The 17,806-nt window shown below is 41.1% G+C and overlaps 2 protein-coding genes across 2 annotated transcripts in view; both read left to right on the top strand.

The window, feature by feature from the left end:
* NISCH (nischarin) overlaps positions 1-5,764 on the top strand; it is a 22,863-nt gene extending 17,099 nt beyond the window's left edge. Inside the window, 6 exon segments of the mRNA XM_031058189.1 lie at positions 1-804; positions 1,214-1,388; positions 2,571-2,724; positions 3,269-3,397; positions 3,735-3,896; positions 4,373-5,764. The exon segment at positions 1-804 is cut by the window's left edge and continues 22 nt beyond it. Coding sequence (XP_030914049.1) covers positions 1-804; positions 1,214-1,388; positions 2,571-2,724; positions 3,269-3,397; positions 3,735-3,896; positions 4,373-5,001 — 2,053 coding nt within the window. The 3' untranslated portion in view covers positions 5,002-5,764.
* An 8,005-nt stretch (positions 5,765-13,769) lies between these two features.
* STAB1 (stabilin 1) overlaps positions 13,770-17,806 on the top strand; it is a 51,378-nt gene continuing 47,341 nt past the window's right edge. Inside the window, exon 1 of the mRNA XM_031058235.1 lies at positions 13,770-13,997. Within this exon, the coding sequence (XP_030914095.1) occupies positions 13,917-13,997 (81 nt within the window). The 5' untranslated portion in view covers positions 13,770-13,916. The remainder of the gene's footprint in view (positions 13,998-17,806) is intronic.

Genomic DNA, 17,806 nt, shown 5'->3' with positions numbered 1-17,806 from the left:
ATTTCTCCTGACAGAAGTCTGTTTAACTCTGAAGCTGAAAAACAGTGACCACTGCTTGTTTATTGTTTCAGACTCCCAGAATCTTCAAGACTTTTATTCCTGTTTACAAACGTGTTGCTCTCAACACTACACATCAATGTTACCAAGCTCCACGTGGTACTGTAGAAAAGCAAATCTCCAAGAATTTCTCTGTCAGCTCATGGAATTGAATTGCATTTCAGCTGAAGATGTTGAAATAAAAGGTTGTTTCCCAACATATCTTGTTTATGGGAATAAAACCAATGTTCAGAAAGTCTTGCATCAACCAGAGTCAGCTGGCAATAACAAGGAATGGTCAAAGAATGCTTTGTGTTCTGCACTTTATTCTTCAGTATATAAATCTTCTGACCAGAGTCCCTGTGTGGTCCATCCGTGTTGGATATTTCTGACACCCCAGCATTTGTACATAGTTAAGGTGGATTTCAGCTTACTGCCAGGTAAATGGGCAGGCACAGAGGAGTTGGGAAGTGTATTTAAGCTGAACAGAATTCCATTGGCATCACTTGTGCTGCATCCAACTCACGGTGCCACACAGCAGAAGGGTTCATTTTTGGATGGACATGTGCTGGAGTTGCTTGTTGGATACAGATTTGTTACAGCAGTGTTTGTTCTACCTCATGAGAAATTCCACTTTCTAAGAATCTACAGCCTTCTAAGGACACTGCTCCAGGATGTTAAGACTATTATTATTTTCAAAGCTTCAAGCAAATCGGATGCTGTAAGAAATCATGCTGTGGAGGCAAACAGACACGGTCAGGCAGCCAGGTAATGGTTCCTGTGAAAGGTCTCTAGCACAGTGCTTGATGTGGCCTGACCCCTGTGTTTGCTGCTGTCATTGTGGTTGGGTTTGGACTGTAGTATTGATGAAATACTTCTGCATTGTGCTAGTCTGGTGTAAGTGTGAATGGTTATCCTGGACTGTAGCAGTCCCCCTTTTTTTTTCTGTTTTGTTGCTGCAACATAAAATGTAATTTCTGATGGAAGGAAACTTCCTATTTCATGTGCCTGCAGGCTGAGGTCATTGCAGCTTGACAGCTATGGTCAAGATATAAATAATTTGAAATATTAAAAATGGAAGTTATCTGGTTTTAATTTTTGAATTAAATACAAATATTTTTGAAGGAAAAAAAAAGGTCTTTACATTTTGATTATTTGTATTCTGGATCTTTTCTAGTTTTTGCAAGCCTCATCTGACATTGTCATCCTTATACCCATCTGAGCTTCTTATGCAGAAGATAACAGAAGACAACCAGATTCCTGTTCACATTCATGTTTCTGTGTCTCTGCAGTATGTGGCTGGGCTGAAGGGAAGAGCCCTGGTTGAATTTTTCCATAGCAACATTGCAGAGGTATCGTGTCTATATCAAGTGTACAAAAACATGCTTTGTGACCTTTCTGTACTACACAGTATCTATAAAAACTTTCCTGATCAAATTTAGCCACAAGAATTAGGCTCTGGGAAACCTGAAAGCATTTTGATCAAGAATCTGGGTGTTACTCCATTTTGGGTTCCCTGCTACAACAATTGGGATCCTGCAAAGCATATTTTGCCTTCAGGATCTGTGGTGCTGAGCAAGAGAGTACACTACTGTATGTGTTGAAGATGTGATTGCTCCAAGAATGTTCCTCTATTTTCTTTAAAGTGAGAAAAGGATAGAAAATAACAGGAATGAAATTACTTTGGGGTGGTTCTTAGCTAAATCAATAAATAAATGCTCTGACATGTTTTTGTAGTACTGTGCATGACTGCAGCACACGTGCATGGCTGCAGGTAACTCCAGAAAGATGAACAGATAAACCTGATTCTGAAAAACATTTAAGTGTATCTGGGGAACATCAGATTGAAAAGTAAAAACATTACCCAAAATTTATGATGTGGCATTTTGAGTGATAAATCACTGTGATCTGAGTACAAATTGAAAAGCTTGAGAAATAGATACATTTTTCTTATTCCCTTACCACTCTTCCAAATGTTTTAAGTAAGCACAGTTACAAGCTGTACTTCTCTTTTTATATCAGGAGAAGCTGATAAAAAAAGCAGGTGACTCATTTAAGGGTTCACAGTAAGCCCATCAAGTTAGAAGCTGGGAAGATGCTGAGTTGGAGCAGCAGCTGCGGTGGCAAGCCGTGCTCCTGTCCCCTCTCCAGGGTCTTTGAATCCAACCCTCAGAAACACCTAAAGGGAGGTTTGGGAGGCCACTGTTCAGCTGGTGATTAAAGTTTTGCCTGCAGTGTTTGCCCTAAAAAGTCTTTCTTATAAATGAGATGTTTTTCTGTATTTTTCTAATTTTGGTTAGAAAGCAAGGGATAATTTGCTTATAACAGAAAAATAATTTTCTTACATAAACACAAGATATTTTCAGTGGCTGCCATTGTGGCCTCATTTAGCACTACCTCTCTTTAACCAGAGCATGTTCAGATGCTTAAGATTTTGAAGTTGTTTCTCTGGGGGTCTAAAGTTGCCTCTAAGGTGATGAAACTGTCTGAAATATCAAAGTTCATGTGTTTATGAAATAAAATTTACATCTTAGGTGGAAAATGAAGAGTTGAGACACCTCATGTGGTCTTCAGTTCTGTTTTACAAGACTCCCAGTGTGGAAGTGATGGCTTGTGTGCTTCTCTCAACAAAAGCTATTTACTTTCTGTTGGATGATTCTTTCATTCATGCAGATGAGCACCAGTCAGGTAAAATAGTTACTTTGATCCTTTTATCATGTTACCAATGTAATCTCTCTCTCTGTGTTTGTCCTTAGCCTAAGAACCAGTTTTGGTCAATATTCTTAATTAGACCTCCTAGTTGAAGGGGTCAGTATTTACATAAGGCTTTTATGTTCAAAAAAACAGGGTCTTGAGTCATGTCTGCTTTTCAGACAGACCCTTTTAGCTGCCATGGGATCCATGCTGTTCTCTGATGTTGTTTCATGGTCCCTCTCATAATGAAAATGGAAAGGGAAGGGTAATGAACCTCATGGTGGTCATTCAGTTAAAGTGTGTTATTAGTTAGTGCATGTGCTGATTTAAATCAGGCATGGGACAAACATTTTTTAAAATGCTCCTAATAAAAACTGCTTGTATTTTGCTTGAGAAATGTTTAGCCGCTGTACCCAGTTTTTTCTTAATTTCTTTCTTCAAGTGTGAGATAAGTATTAGATTGCTCTGTCCATAAGCATAATTTTTATATTACAGTCTTTTTGTTTTGACCTTTTATTCATGTATACTTCTTTAACAGATTTTTGGAACAAAGAAAACTCTGACTGTGAAAACAGTTCTTTCCACCTGTCTTGCTGCTTTGTGCTAAAACTTAATGACCTGCAGTCAGTAAATGTTGGCCTGTTTGACCAATACTTCCGAATTACTGGTGAGTACAACTTGTGCTTAAAGCTTTTCCAGTTCTATTTTGTTCTAGTCTTTTTTAGATGGATCTGTGTCTTGATTAGTGAGATGATGCTTTTTCTTGAATCCCTAGACCAAGATTTGAATCATAAGTATACATTGTATTTTAAATGAAGAAATTTTTTTTGAGGGATTTGTAAGGATTCTGTTGTTGTTTTCAAGAATTTGAAATATTTCTGAATAGTGATGCATGTTTTCAGGAGAAATAATCCTTAAAAAAAATCTTTTCTGATGACAGTTGCAAGTTTGTTCAAGAAATGGTAATGTCACAGTGAGTGAATTATGTTCATTGTTCTCCTCAGGGCATTCTGCAGATCACATTGTCACCTGCCTGACAAGAGACAGTTACAACACTCACACCTTCATACAGCAGCTTATGGCAGTCCTGTCACTGCTTGCACGCACTCCTTCACCTGAACCGGTAGATAAGGACTTCTACTCTGAATTTGGGAGTAAAAACACAGGTGAATCTTTTCTACATATCATGACTGATTCAGGCATCAGACTTAAGGCTTCACCTAAACTGTTTTGATTAAAAACTGTTTTGAGGGACATTTATGCAGCAGTCATTTCTTGTTTGATACTTCACTGAACTCCCGGATTTAATTGTCTTAGATGTGCCTTATGTGAGCAGGATTGTTAAATATGTAAGAATCTTACACAAGTGAAGTTAGTGATGGCTTCTTGCTTTCACCCTGGACTTTCATGGTTAGAAATTTGCAGAAATGAGTGTTGGTAATCCAAGAAGGACACTGGCAGAGACCTGCAATCCAAATACAATTATTCCAGTATTGTTTATAAGCAAAAGCATGTATCAATAGATACAAAACTTAAATTCTTCTAGCTACAGCCAGCTGTCAAGGATTGTTGTTTATCCTAGTACATTAAGAAAATATTGTGTAGCACTAAATAGAGATATAATAATGTATGTTTCTTGCAGGAAAAATGGAGAATTATGAACTGATTCACTCTAGCAGAGTAAAATTTATTTATCCAAATGAAGAGGAAATTGGGGACCTTGCTTTTCTAGTGGCAGAGAAGATGGATGGTTTGACCAGTCTTCCATCCCTCAACATCCTTCTGTATGTGTTGGCGTTTCAAGTAAATCACTTTGAAGGATCTGCTCAGAACACTAGTTCACTTCAACCTAAAACACTGATACTGACCAGCTCTGATTTGTTCCTCTTTGATGAAGATTATATCAGTTACCCACTACCTGAATTTGCTAAGGAGCCACCAAAGAGAGACAAGTACCAGCTTGCAGATGGAAGACGAATCCGGGATTTAGACAGAGTGCTCATGGGGTATCAGACATATCCACAGGCCCTTACATTTGTGTTTGATGATGTTCAGAATCAGGACCTGATGCAGAATTTAACACTGGATCACTTTGGAGAAACTGATAGTGTCCCAAAAGGAAATTCCAAACAAGAGGGCAGCAGGAGCAGAGAGATACAGTGGTACATTTTTATCCCAAGTGCAGAAAGCAGGGAGAAATTAATTTCATTGCTTGCAAGACAGTGGGAGATCCTGTGTGGTAGGGAATTGCCTTTGGAACTCACTGGGTAGTTACTGCACAGCCAAGTATTTCAGTATGTATTACAAGATAAAGCACAGTGAGTAAGTAGATAGTACCTGTCAAGTTCTCTTTGTTTTCATGAGGAGCTGACCTGGACTCCTTTGCTCCCTGGTGCAGTGAACATGTAATAGTACATAGAAATATTCTGAAGTGTTAACTGGGGACTGACCTTCTTGTACAGTCTATTTTTATGCAATAGTATATAGTGAAAAAAACCACATGAGACATCCTGGGAAACTGTATGGAAAATTTAAGGAGTCAACACTATTCTGTCGTCTGGGGCTGTTAAGGTTTCCACTATTTTTCTGTATATATCAGTCTTGCTGTTCTATACAAATTCTAATGTGTAAATAAGGGTAAATGCTTGTGTATGTTCAAGTGCAATGTTCTTTGTACAAGAAGTATTTTGGGTATGCTGCTAATGCTTATTATTTAATGATCTTACAGTTTTATATATGTTTTTCTTTGAGGCCAAGTGTAATTATTTGCTGCCAATCATTAACTTAACAGTAAAATTTGAGCCACAAGCAGGTAACAAATTTTCATATGAAACTATTTTCACAGGCATTCATTTTCCTTATCCAAGGATAAAAGAGTTGCTTGGTAAAGATCCCCTCAGTATTGTCTTGAAAGTGGAAATACCCAATGTGGGTATATTGGCATTTTGTCAGCAAATAATGGATTTGTATCTCTGAACACAAAGTCTTTCCTTTGCCTATCTTGTCAATACAAATAAAGTGTAATTTGACAGTTTTCTTTTGGCCTTGTCTTTATTCAAGTTTATATCTTGTGTTTCCAGGATACCATATGGCAGTTCAGCAGCACACATTCTGTTCCTAGAGTGCATTGTAAAGTATGAAATGTGCAGCAAGATGAAAGAAGAAAATAGTTCATTCTCCTACAAGACTGTTAGTCCAGAAATACAGCTGAGTCATGGAAACTGAGGATCTGCAGCCTCTAAACACAATTTGAGGATTTATTTCAAGTACTTTTGCTTATCTGTTAGATATTAGGGATTTTCTTTCTAAGCTGTTGTGTTTAACTTGACAGTTACTGTGCTAACAAGTTTTAGCATCCCCCATGACAATAAAATCCCTACTCACTATTATGGAGACAGATATTGATGCTGAAAAACAATGTTCTGTATCCAGTGGGAGTAAGAAGGGAAGAACAGTTTTGATACTTATATGGCAGCTGATGCTGCTTAAAACTGGTGCCCCTTAAACACATAGAGAAATCTGGGTTGGAAGAGACCTTGGGACATCCAAGAGTCAAGCTCTAAACAGGGCAATCTTCAAACAGGTTGCTCCGGGCCTGGTCCAAACAAGTTAGGAGTTTTCTCCAAGAATGGCATATCCACAGTGGTGTAAGGAATTTGGTGCTTTCACAGAGTATTTTTCCATGCTGTTGCAGAGCTTGGCTGTGCTTTTTGGATTTCAGAGGCCAGGAATGTTGCAGTCAGTGCAAGGATAACAAAGACAGAGGCAGCCAAAGTCAAATTGTATTGCAGGATGCAGTGGAGTTCCCAAAGCAAGCAGAGATGAGGAGCATAACTGGAGTGCAGCTCTGCTCCCAGTTTGACAGAGGAAGCCTAACTCCTTAAGCTTAGACTGAACTGAACAGTTAAGGTAGGTACTGCAGGCTCTTGGAGAAAATTAAATTTTCCTGTACTTTAGAGCTCTTCTATTCTCTGAAATCTCAAGGTTGCTTATGTTCATTTAAGTTTAATTATCATTGGGTAGAAAAAGCTAATTTCTAAGTTAAACATCCTAGGAATAAAGTAATTAAAAGAAATCTTAGGTCTTCACTAGTTCTTTCTGAAGTAGCTCTGTTAATCACTTATTAATAATTGTCCAAGGTTACACTTGAGAAGCTGGTGGCAACTTAAACAGTCGGATTTTCAAAAGCATTTGAGGACTTACCAGATGAACAGATAATTCACAAATGAATTTATAAGTGAATACGAAGGGAGTCTGAGGTATTCCTCTGGAACTGTCTGGATTTGGGCCAACATGGACAGATCTGTCTCTCATATGAGGATTATACTTGTCATTGCTTCTGGATAAGTCAGCTCTGCTTCCATCTTATTTATAAGGGCTGTTCTGGGGGGTGCCCTGTGCTTGAGACAGACATGAGTTCTGTTTTAAGCATCTTTTGTAAAACCCAACTGTTAAAGGTATTTTAAAGCAGTAGTGGTACCAGAGAATCTTATATTAGAGTAAGCAGGGATAACCCCCTGCTTGTCACATACTTAGAGCAGGTAAGGCCTCTTTTTCATATTGTAGAAAAAACACATCTCCGGTTAAACTTGAAATTCTTTTTAGGTTCACAGCTGTTTAAAACATAGAATCTGTGCCTTTGGAACAAATTATTAATCCAGGAAATAGCTGCAATTCCTCCTTTTTATCTTGGTAAGCATTGATCACATTTCAAGATTAACAAAATGTTCAGTACATACTGCAGTATGTTTTGATTCTTCCATTAACTATCTTACCTGTGATGCTAATCAGAATTGTTTATTTTCAGGGCATTTTTTCAATAAATCATTTTTTATTCTCTGCTAAGTAGAACATGGGTTATATAAAGCTTTTTCCTTGATACTTCACGTCTTTTTCCATTTTTACCTGGAAAAAAAAAATAGAAATGACGGCCCAACCAAACTGCAAACAAGAAATCCCCCCTTTTTACTGCTGCCAGGTATCTGATCCCGTGCTGCTTTCATAGAATCACAGAATGGTTTCTGTTGCAATGGACTTTCAAGATCATCTCATTCCAACCCCCCTTCCATAGGCAGGGATGCCACCCACATGATCTATTTTCCAAGGACCCCATCCAGCCTGGCCTTGGACACTTCCAGGGATGGGGCATCCACAGCATCTCTGGGCACCTGTGCCAAGGCCTCTGAGTGAAAGATGTCTTCCTTACATCTAACTAAATCTCTTCAACTAAAAAACATTCCCTGTGGTTTCATCACTGTCTGCCATGGTAAAAATTCCCTCAATAAAAAAACCCTTTAAATACTGATATGGCTGCAGTCAGGTCTCCCTGGACCTGCTTTTGTTTCAGCCTGAACAGCTCAACCAGCCTAACCAGCTCAACCCCCCCCAGCCAGTCTCCAGTGGAGGAGAGATGTTCTGTGTTAGAGCCTGCTGGAGTCAGTGCTTTGTGGGTGTGCATTTCTGTTCATTTAAGTGCAATATTAAACTGAAAATTTTCATAAAATGACATTCTTCAGTGCCAACCTGTTGTGTTTATTGTCTAATTTTAATGTAGTCTTTTGTTCTTAAATAAGCAACTCAAGTGAGGTTTTCTTGAAAATGTACAATCACTTCTTGCAACTAAACTGATTGCTTCAGTTCATAAAGATTTGCCAGAACTTTCCACATTTAGTTTCGACAGAAAGTTCTGCAGAATAAAGTCACTGTCAACAGCTGAGCTCACATAGAATAGTCTTGATTTCTGCTTCTCTTTCTGCAAGAGCACTACAAAGCCCTGCAGGCATATTCCTCTTTAGTAACCCTTTGTCCTCAAATTCTTTCCAGCTTCCAACCCTTGTTCAACATTAAGACAATACATGAGTAGCTGAAGTTCTGACCAGAAACACACAGAGGGAGGTGGGGGACCTTTGTCAGGAAAGTATCGCCTGAACTCTCAAACTTCTGTGTTCTGGCTTTGCAGCTGATGTAGAATTTTGCCACCCCAGGAAGACCCAGACAATTATTTTTGTTCAGTGTCATCTGTCAAGGATCAAGGTTTTAAAACTTCTCTTGTATTACAATTAAAAAGTTGTAAACGAACCTCATTCGGAAGGAAAGTAAATGAGGTGCTGACCTGGGCTACACTGTTTTCTCTGCAAGAAGAAATGACAGTGTGACCTGCATCCTGTGCATCTTGTATCCATTCCTGTGCTGCTTTACAGAGCTCTGCTCTGCCTGGCTGTGGATGTACTGCCCAATTCTATATTTCCCTCAGCCCCTCTGGCTTACCTTCTTGTCCTTACCAGCCCTGATAATGAGCTGGGTTTTGTTAATTGGTGTAACACAAAGTGCTGCTGCATCTTACTTGCATTCTGATCAGAAAGTTTACTTCCGCAGTAGTAATCTTCAAACATACCAAATCTTAGACAGCAGCCACATGAGGAAAAGCAGGGAAGTTGTGGCTCAGACCAGACCACAAGTTTCTGTAGCTTGATGTCTACCTGATTTTAAAGGGCATTTAGTAACTTGGAAAGCTAAATTTTGACGTGAAAAAGGGAGGATGGGAAATTCATTAGATCCAGAAAGACTGGCCAGCACTGGAAAAATCTGCTTGAATAGCTGCATGAAGAGCAGTAGCCAGAGTAGATGAGGTGGGCACCAAGCCCTTGTGCTTCAGTCTTCAGGGTCTCTCAGAGAGGATGACAAGAACCCCCTAGCATCTCTGAAGTTGCTGAAAATGCAGAGCTAGCAGGATTCTGACTCCCATCTCCATCTGTTCTCAGGCAGACATTCAGTGCTGTCCTTGGCAAACTGTTGGGTACAGCTTGAGTCAAGCACATGGTAGGCCCTTTGTATCCCTTATAGACAACAGGGCCTGAAGAATCAGCAGCACTTCATGGGAGTGCTCACTGCCTCTGCCATTGTGCTCCTGTCAGCAGGTACTGAGTTTCAATAGCTCCGCTATTGGAACAAACAGCTTTACCCAGAATTCTAATTAGTATTGGGTACCTGTGGGGAATTTAGAGTCTGACTTTCCAGTACAATCACAGATTAATAAATGGGAAAGGTACAAAACTAAAACCAAGAGACAGGAAAATGTTACTCTTTTTCACTGCAGCAGAACATGTAAAGGAACTCAGAGTCAAGAGAAAGTGATAGGCCAGACTTAAAGCACTTACTTACTTTTTGGAGTAACCGGATGTGAGCAACCATGACAATTTCTTTCTGAATTGTGCCACAGCATTGTGCTCAGGCAGCCCTACCTGTCTGCTTGGAAGTGGACTACTGTGTGTGTGAGAAAGAGAAGGATAAACAGACTCTATTCTCTGTGCAATCCTTGCAGGTTTTGGTTTTTTTTTTGCTTTTATGAGCAAACCTTATTTTGCTTTTATGAGCAAAATTCCAGTTCCTTCCAACTTGCCAAGAGAAAAGGAAAATTAGGGTTGTGTCCTTGCATCTTCACCAGGACCCTGAGGGTATGTTGGGTAAATATGGTTCAGCTGGCCCCATTCCTACACACAAGCAGTATTGGCTTGGCCTGTTTAATTCTTTTCAGACTCACAGCCTTACAATTCAGAGCAAAGGGACTTCATGTCCTTTCCCAGCTTTGCCAGAAGTGCAGAACAAGAGTCCTTTTCTCTCTGTGGATGTAATCAAATGGTCAGTTCCCAGAGAAGCTGTGTGGCAAGGTGGACTGGATGGCAAATCACTTGCCTTGGCTCTGTAGTTTCTAAACAAAAGATTTCAATAGCAGGAAATTGCCCAATCTGCTCAGAGCTGCACACACTTCACAGAGCAGAGCTGGTGACCTAGCATTTTAAAACACAGTGTGTGGCACAGGCAGGGAGTCTGGGAGGATTTGTAGCCTTATCCTTTGCCTTTGTCCAAGTGGGGGTTTGGTTTCTTTTCCTGTGAAACAGGTTGAGTAATTTTTGTGAGCAGATTCTCAACTTTTAATGTGTACACAATAAAAATTCCAGGTCTTACAAAAGTTGCTTTAGAGGACTCAGCTTGTCATTGATGCATAAATAAAAAGAGAGGGAATTTTTCCCTGAGAGAGAAAAATCCTGAGCTTTCCTGCTGCCAACAGTCTACTGATGATGGGGGAGACTGAGCCCACAAGGTAAATGTTAAGTGTTTTGTAGCAGTCATCTTGGAGGAGTCAGGGCCAGAATCTGAAGATGTTCCTGAGACCCACGTCTGTGACTTCTGCTAAACCAGCCACCTTCTGTTATGTGGGCAAGAGACACTTGACAGATAAGTCAATCTCCATGCCTTCTAAAACAAATAAGATCCATGTGTGAAGCCTCACAGATAAACACACTGGCAGACAGTTGACAACTCCTACTCTATGCTTCAAAATTGAATTTGCACAATCCTATTTCAATCAAACATTGACTAGGACGTGAACAAAATCCTCCTACCTTGCCTGCACAGGGCTGTTTGTGTATTCTGTTATTAGATCTTTACAAGCCTTGCCTAAATTTTCTCTTTTGATGAAGGCTCTCTGGCAGATCTCAGGATCTTGCTTTATGAGATTCTGGTGTTTGAAATATTTTGTAGAGATGCCTCTATGCATGAGTGGGTCTAATATTGAAATGAGTGAGGGAACTGGGGTTTCTATTCGTTGACAGTTTTGAAGAGTTTTGGACTAAGCAAATCAATCAGCAAAAAGCAATCAATAAGCAAAAAATTGATCCAATGCATTTTGCCTCTAAGACATAAAGTTTTTATAGATGTCATCCATGAGAAAATACATTTATCTGCCTAGGATGAATCCATCTATGAGAAGAGAAGAGAAACTAGGTTTATTTGGTTCATTTTGCTTCCTGTGCTGTTTCTCTGCTGGTGTTGCCATCTTTGATGACACTGCCAGCTGGAACTGCTGCTGAGAGCACCTTGGCTTTTGTGCACTGAACATTACTAATGGCTCTTGGCCATCTATTAATTTAGAGGTGGTCTGTGATTCACCTTCTTACTGATTTCCAGAATCATGAAGATCCAAAAGTGTTGCAGATTTTGGTGTTCCAGTTCCAGCAGTGGTGGTGAACAAAGTCTCCGTTCTCTCAGAGCAGTTCATAGGCAGTGGCTGAAACACACACTGCTAATGCTGCTTGGTCAGGAAAGCAGGGTCTAATGACAGATGACCTTTTGATTTTTCAGTTTATTCTCTGCTGCTGTACAATGGCACTACTCACTGTTTGCATTTTTAGCCTGTATATTGCTTTTGTATTGCTAGTCTTTAATTGGGGTGAGGTCAGATAAGGAAGCTGGCTGTGAACCTTTTGATGTTGCTGTGAATCTGATTTATTTAATTCAGACAGGAATTTTACCAAGCATTTCTCTCCCTTCCTGGTTTCCCTGCAGTAGGTCAGATGCAGTGATGATAAGCAGCAGTGGAAAGCCCTGGAATCAGTCTTCGTGTGTCTTTTCTTGCCCTGTACCATTTTCAGTGCTGAGCCATTTAGAAAACTGTCATTATAGAAGCCAATGCACCTTCCAATGCCCCAGGGTGAGCTATTTTCACCTTAAAAACTTAACAGCTATGTGAGGATGCTGGCAACTTAATCCCTGTGTCATACAACCAGTTCTTGGAAAACCCAACAATCTCCACCATCCTCCTGGGGCAGCATGGAGTAGAGGAGCAGCCTCATTCTTGTGTTTCCATGGCCAGCTCAGGGCCATGACTGCAGGCCAAGAAAACACTGTACAGCTTCCATTCTCTACAAGAGTGTCCCCACTGCCCATTTGTGACTTTCCCATCCCACCAGAGCTGGCTGAGCCATGGTGCCTCTGCCTCATTTTGATGACCTTCAGGGTACCAAATAGTTGCCAAAGCAGTGTGAGCCCTCTGATCTTGACAGGGTGGCACCAGCTGGGCAGTGACAGCCCCAGGGCTGCCGTTGTCCTGCAGCAGGACAAGAGGGCTGAGCTGTTGGGTTGAGCTGTGGGCTGGTGCTGCTCACATGGGTTGCAGTGGATGGTTGTGTGCCTTATCTGCTTCCTGTTAGTGCAGGATATATAGCAGGGCTGGCTGTTCATCATGCTTTCCCTGTAGGATGAAGGCAGAAGTAAAGCACAGCTAACGGCAGCAGTAAGTACAGCGCTTCCTATGCGCCTCATGTGTTACAGCCTGTGTGTCTTTGTGGGGATGCAGGGGCAAAAAGGTATTAATGCTCTCATTATTTATGTAAACACAAGAATGGTTCCATGGTCTGGTTTCATTTAGGCACCTCCCTGTGCTATTAATGACTTGAAAATATGAAGGTGCCTCATCGCTTAGTGAAATTTGTTGCTAACAGAAGCACTCCTGAGACTGCTCAGGATAGTGGGCTCTCTTGGCAGTGCAGGGAGGCAAAGAACATGGAATATCTGCCAATAATCAATCACTTGTAAAATTCAAAAGGAGAATATAAATTGCAGACTGTACTCCAGGTTAGTGTGTATTTTTTTAAACCCTGTTTTGGGACTTTTCTGAGTGCTATGGAAATGCTCCTTGGATTCATCAAGCTGTCAGCAGAGTGTTTGGGAATTATAAATTTTGCCATTGCTGCCATATCATCAGCTTTTCTTGCTGAGAAAGTCAATTATTTAAAATAAAAATATCAAAGCCTGCCCAAAGTGCTTGATTGATTGATTGATGCAATGTGCTCCATTCCTGTTCTGTCACTCGCATTGCTTTGTTCTTGCAATACTTTGGTATAGGGAGTGCTCAGCTCTACCTTCACTTGGAGGTGTTATGGACATATTCACATCGGTGGCAAAAGGAAATTAACTTACCCTTCATGAATTTATGGTATTTAAGTTTGCCCATTGCATTTGCCTTCTGTTAAGCACACAGTTAACCTCTTTTCATTCCAATTAGTTGAAAACTAAGGATTTCCTTCCTTCTGTTTTGAACTGATATGTAAGAGGAAATCCGTAGATGTTCCTGTTTTGAGTAAACCTTTTACTAAGGAGTTCTGCTTGTGCATTTAAAAAAAGAATGGAAAGAAAAAGCTTATGTTGATTCAGAAATGACACTAGAAGTAGCAGATCCATTTCTGAGGGCTTTGCAGCCAAAAAGCACAGTGCAAAAATGCTCTCTCCCTGTTTACTTTTAACCTCTGGTTTGTCTTGGATCTGATTCTTAGTAGGCGGTGTTATCTTACAGAAATTGCAGCCTCTCTCGCCACCCCTTTTGTGTAAAGGGTCCTGCCTGTAAAAGCATGAAAATGCATCCTCCTGGATTGCTGTTTTTCTTCTTAGCAGCATGCTTCACTCCCACAGCTGACTGCCAGAGTCAGAAGGTAAGTCTGCGCGTCTTTAAATGTTCATTGAAAAATTCTTCATATCTGGATGGTAGCATGTTAGGAAATAGACCTCTCCACAACTCTTTTTTTTTTCATTTACATTTAGTTAGGTGCAGAATAAAATCAGTAAAAACTGTAGGGCTGTAAGGTATCTTCTCTGTAGTCCAAACTCAGGAGATAAATATAAGGTTGAAGGGAGCTGCTTGAGTTTTGAATCAGATTAAATTCCTGTCTAAGTTAGGCGTTGAACTTGAAAGAAGCAACATCAGAGGAAAATGCTCAGCATCTTTGCCTTCTGCTAGTTTCAGTATGTGGGAGAGGAACTTTGTATCCATTAGGACAGAGCCATAAGTTTCCCAGGAGAATTTTACTTAAAAATAATTTTTACAGTCTCATCAATTTGTCCCTTTGCAACATTTTTTTTTCAATTATATTTCTCAAAAGCTCCTTGGTAAGGATTGTTGAATACTTTCCATTTCATTTCAATTTTGTTGATTTTCTTTTTATTCCTTCCTCTCTGTTCTTGTGTTTAGCAGCAGCACCTAGGAGAATGTGTGATACCTTTGTAGATCCGTTCTCTAGACTCTGTAGTGAGGCAGCCCAGTTCCTGTGGGCTGGAATTCACACTAATTCACTTTATATTGTCTCCTGCCATCCCCTTCCTCGTGTCCTGCTGTTGGAGGAGTGAACTTGCCTGCTAAGCCCAGAGTTGTGGGGGGCATTTGGAAATTCCCTGGGGAGGGGAAACACCCTGTGTAGGGTTGTCTTGTCTTGAATGACACAGCAGGGCCTTGTGGGGAGTCGACAGACCTGTGAGTCTTAAGGATTTGATTTAGAAAAAGCCAGAGGACTGGAAAGATGCTTCAGTGTCAGACCTTTGGATGGAAGCTTCTGTATAGACTCTCTCATGAGAGGGCCATAAATGAATACTGGGAAGGCTTGTAGGACCATTATGGTGACTTGAGCACAAACATGAAGTGTTTCTAGGGGTGGATTTCATCTGCCTGGAGATGTGGGTTCCAGGCAGATGGGTTTCAGATTGTGTTCAGAGGCATGGGCTTATGTCTTCAGCTGCTGTAAGTGGAGATGTAGGTCTCTCTACGTGGAGACACTGTTGATCTCTGTGATCACTGAGGAGTCTGGCTTGGCATGAAACAGTTACATTATTAGGTAGTGAGTACCCACTTACAGAGAAGTTAAATGTTTTGAATCACCTCTGGAGCACTTTACTTACAGGTTTTTTTCCTCAAAAATTCCCTCTATGGGGAAAGAGCAGAAATATTTGCAAGGTTATAATGGGAGATAAGGAAAAATGAGGATCTAATGAAGCTTTCTCTGGCAGTTTGGAGAACCCATTGGATCTGATTGGAATAAAAGTGCTGTGATTCCACAGGAGGCTTTTCTTGGCTCACAGAGGCCATTGAGAGAGGAGATAGATTGTGTGCTGCTTGTTTTTCAGTGATGTGACCTCAGGGCTCAGCTTTAATGGTTCAAACATGACAGTGACTGTTAGTCTGATTTGGTTTTTTATACCTCTTGCTATGGGCTGGGGAAGATGCAGCAGATGTGAGAACCATGGAAGTTTTTTGCTGGGAGGAGGCCAATCCCAGGCTGTGCTGGAGGAGGAATGAAGTCAGGTGGGAAATGAGGAGAGTGGCTCAGCATCCTCATGTTCCCAGTGCTCTGCAGCTGAGAAGCTGGGAAACCCAGGGCAACAGTAAATCTCATGTTTTGTGATCTCTGAGCTTAATTGTTCATCTTCAGGTTACAAAGTGTCTTCCTTGAACAAGTGTGAAGAGTTTGTGTGTCCAGGAGCTGCTGCTCTGTTCAGCTCAAGTGTTACTGAGAACTACTTGGGGAGGTTCATGACTATAATGACTCGAGCATGTGTCCACAGCTCTGTTTTGTAAAGGACAAATGCCCTGGAAACTTGGTGATTCATTAGATAATGGCTATTTCCAGAACTGGCTCCCAGGATTGTTGGAGCCAAGCACTGACGTCCAAATATGTTTTTCTTTCTTCCTTGAGATTTTTACCATGCAGAAGGATTTGTGTTATGGTTTGGGAGGAAAAGATAAAGAATGAAAATGAGAGGAATGAAACTAGCCCTTACAAAATAGTTCCCAGCTTATTCTCTTGAGGTGGAGTATGAGAAATGAGCACTTGAGAAGTGAGGGACATCTGTTCAGAGAGGAGGGAAGGAAACACTGCAGCATCCAGAAGCTTCTATGTGTCTCAGCTGAGTGCAGAGAACAGTGGTAGCTCTTGCACAAGCATTTGAGTGCAGGGAGAGAGCACAGCACAGCCTGGAAGACAGAGGCACCCTGGCTCTTAACTTCTTTTGGCTACAGCTGGATGTCTTCTGCTTTAAAAACTTCATTTTGGAGATGTTTGAGAGCATCAGTCCTCCTTTTCTGTTCCTCTGTACACAAACTGTGACCCAGTCCAGGCTCACAACATCACCTGATCAGAACAGTGACTGTCACCAGGCAGCACTGCTGCATCACAGGGACAGATATTCCCTCTTGCTGCTTCCTTTCCAGTGGCTTTGCTCTTAGGAACAGCAGTCAAAGATAAGCCCAAGGGAGCAGTGCATCATTGTTTCCCGTGAGGCTGTGCCCCAGGAGCCACTTCTGACTCAAACTTCTGTCTGTCTTCCATCCTTTCCAGAATTTGAGTATCCAGACTGTTGCATTTATGTCCCTTGATTCCCTCTTCTGCTTTCCTAAGACGCAAAACTCTCCAGAAAATGGCTGCTTCATCAGTTCTGTCACTCAAATTAGAAGGGAAATATTTTTTTTAATAGTTTTCCACTCAGCTGTTTTCTTCCTCTTTCCTCCTGCCTGTTGCTGCTGACATAAGCATATTCCTTATAAAAAGGGGAAGGTCTTACTGGAAAGCTGCCTAAGCCTAGCAAGTGTCCCAGTAGGGTAGGGGGGATTCCACAATAACTGTCTTGTCTTAGAGGTCTGCAAGTAATTAAACACGCCAGCAGGGAGGAATGGCAGACATCCATCTCTCCCACTCTTCATTTCCATTGAGAAATGGAGCCACATTGATGAAGGAAAGAGAAGGGAGATAGAATAATGCATGAGTAATGGTGTCTTCCTGCACCACCGTGACAGAGAACACATTTAATGGCCCAGCTGTGTCTGATGCCTGAAAGTAGAGATGAAATAGAAGGTTGGAGAATTTTAATTTAGTGTTTTGTGCTCTACTGTTTAGTGGTCTTTTTGATACAGATAGGATGGCTCAGATACCTGGTAGAGGTTTGTGGCATAATTCCAACTCACAGGAAGGAGTCCACATTTGTATTTATTACTCAGGCATCTTCCCACTCCTTTTTCTGAGGCATTGTCTCAGGAAAGGCTAATGCTGGGATTTGGTAAAACCAAAAAGGCAGGAGCTGTCTGCTCTGTGAGACCCATGTTCCTGTCTTCAACTGGCTCCTTTCAAAAGGCCAGCTTTAATCTGGAGTCCTCATTTGAAATCCAATCAGATGGTGACCCCATCGATGGCCCTGCTGGTCTTTAGAGGCAGAGTGCTCTGGAGGCAGCACCTTGTTTGTTCATCCATATTGTTTGTCTTCTTCCCTGCTTTGCTCCATGAAAAATGGGAAATCTCCTCTGCCTGCTCTGTGCATAAGGAACAGCAAAGCTGATCTCTGTTCCACTGGATAATATCAGTAAAGCTGGTGAGCTGGTGCTCACAGGAGAGATGGAGTTGGTGGATCTCAGATTGGTTTTGAGCTCTTTATACTGCAAGGGAGTCCTTGACATAAGTGGTTTTGGGGATTCTGCTGCCAG

Source organism: Geospiza fortis, unplaced genomic scaffold, assembly GCF_000277835.1.
Source record: "Geospiza fortis unplaced genomic scaffold, GeoFor_1.0 scaffold78, whole genome shotgun sequence".
Lineage (NCBI taxonomy): Eukaryota > Metazoa > Chordata > Aves > Passeriformes > Thraupidae > Geospiza > Geospiza fortis.
This window is presented reverse-complemented; position numbering and strand designations above follow the sequence as displayed.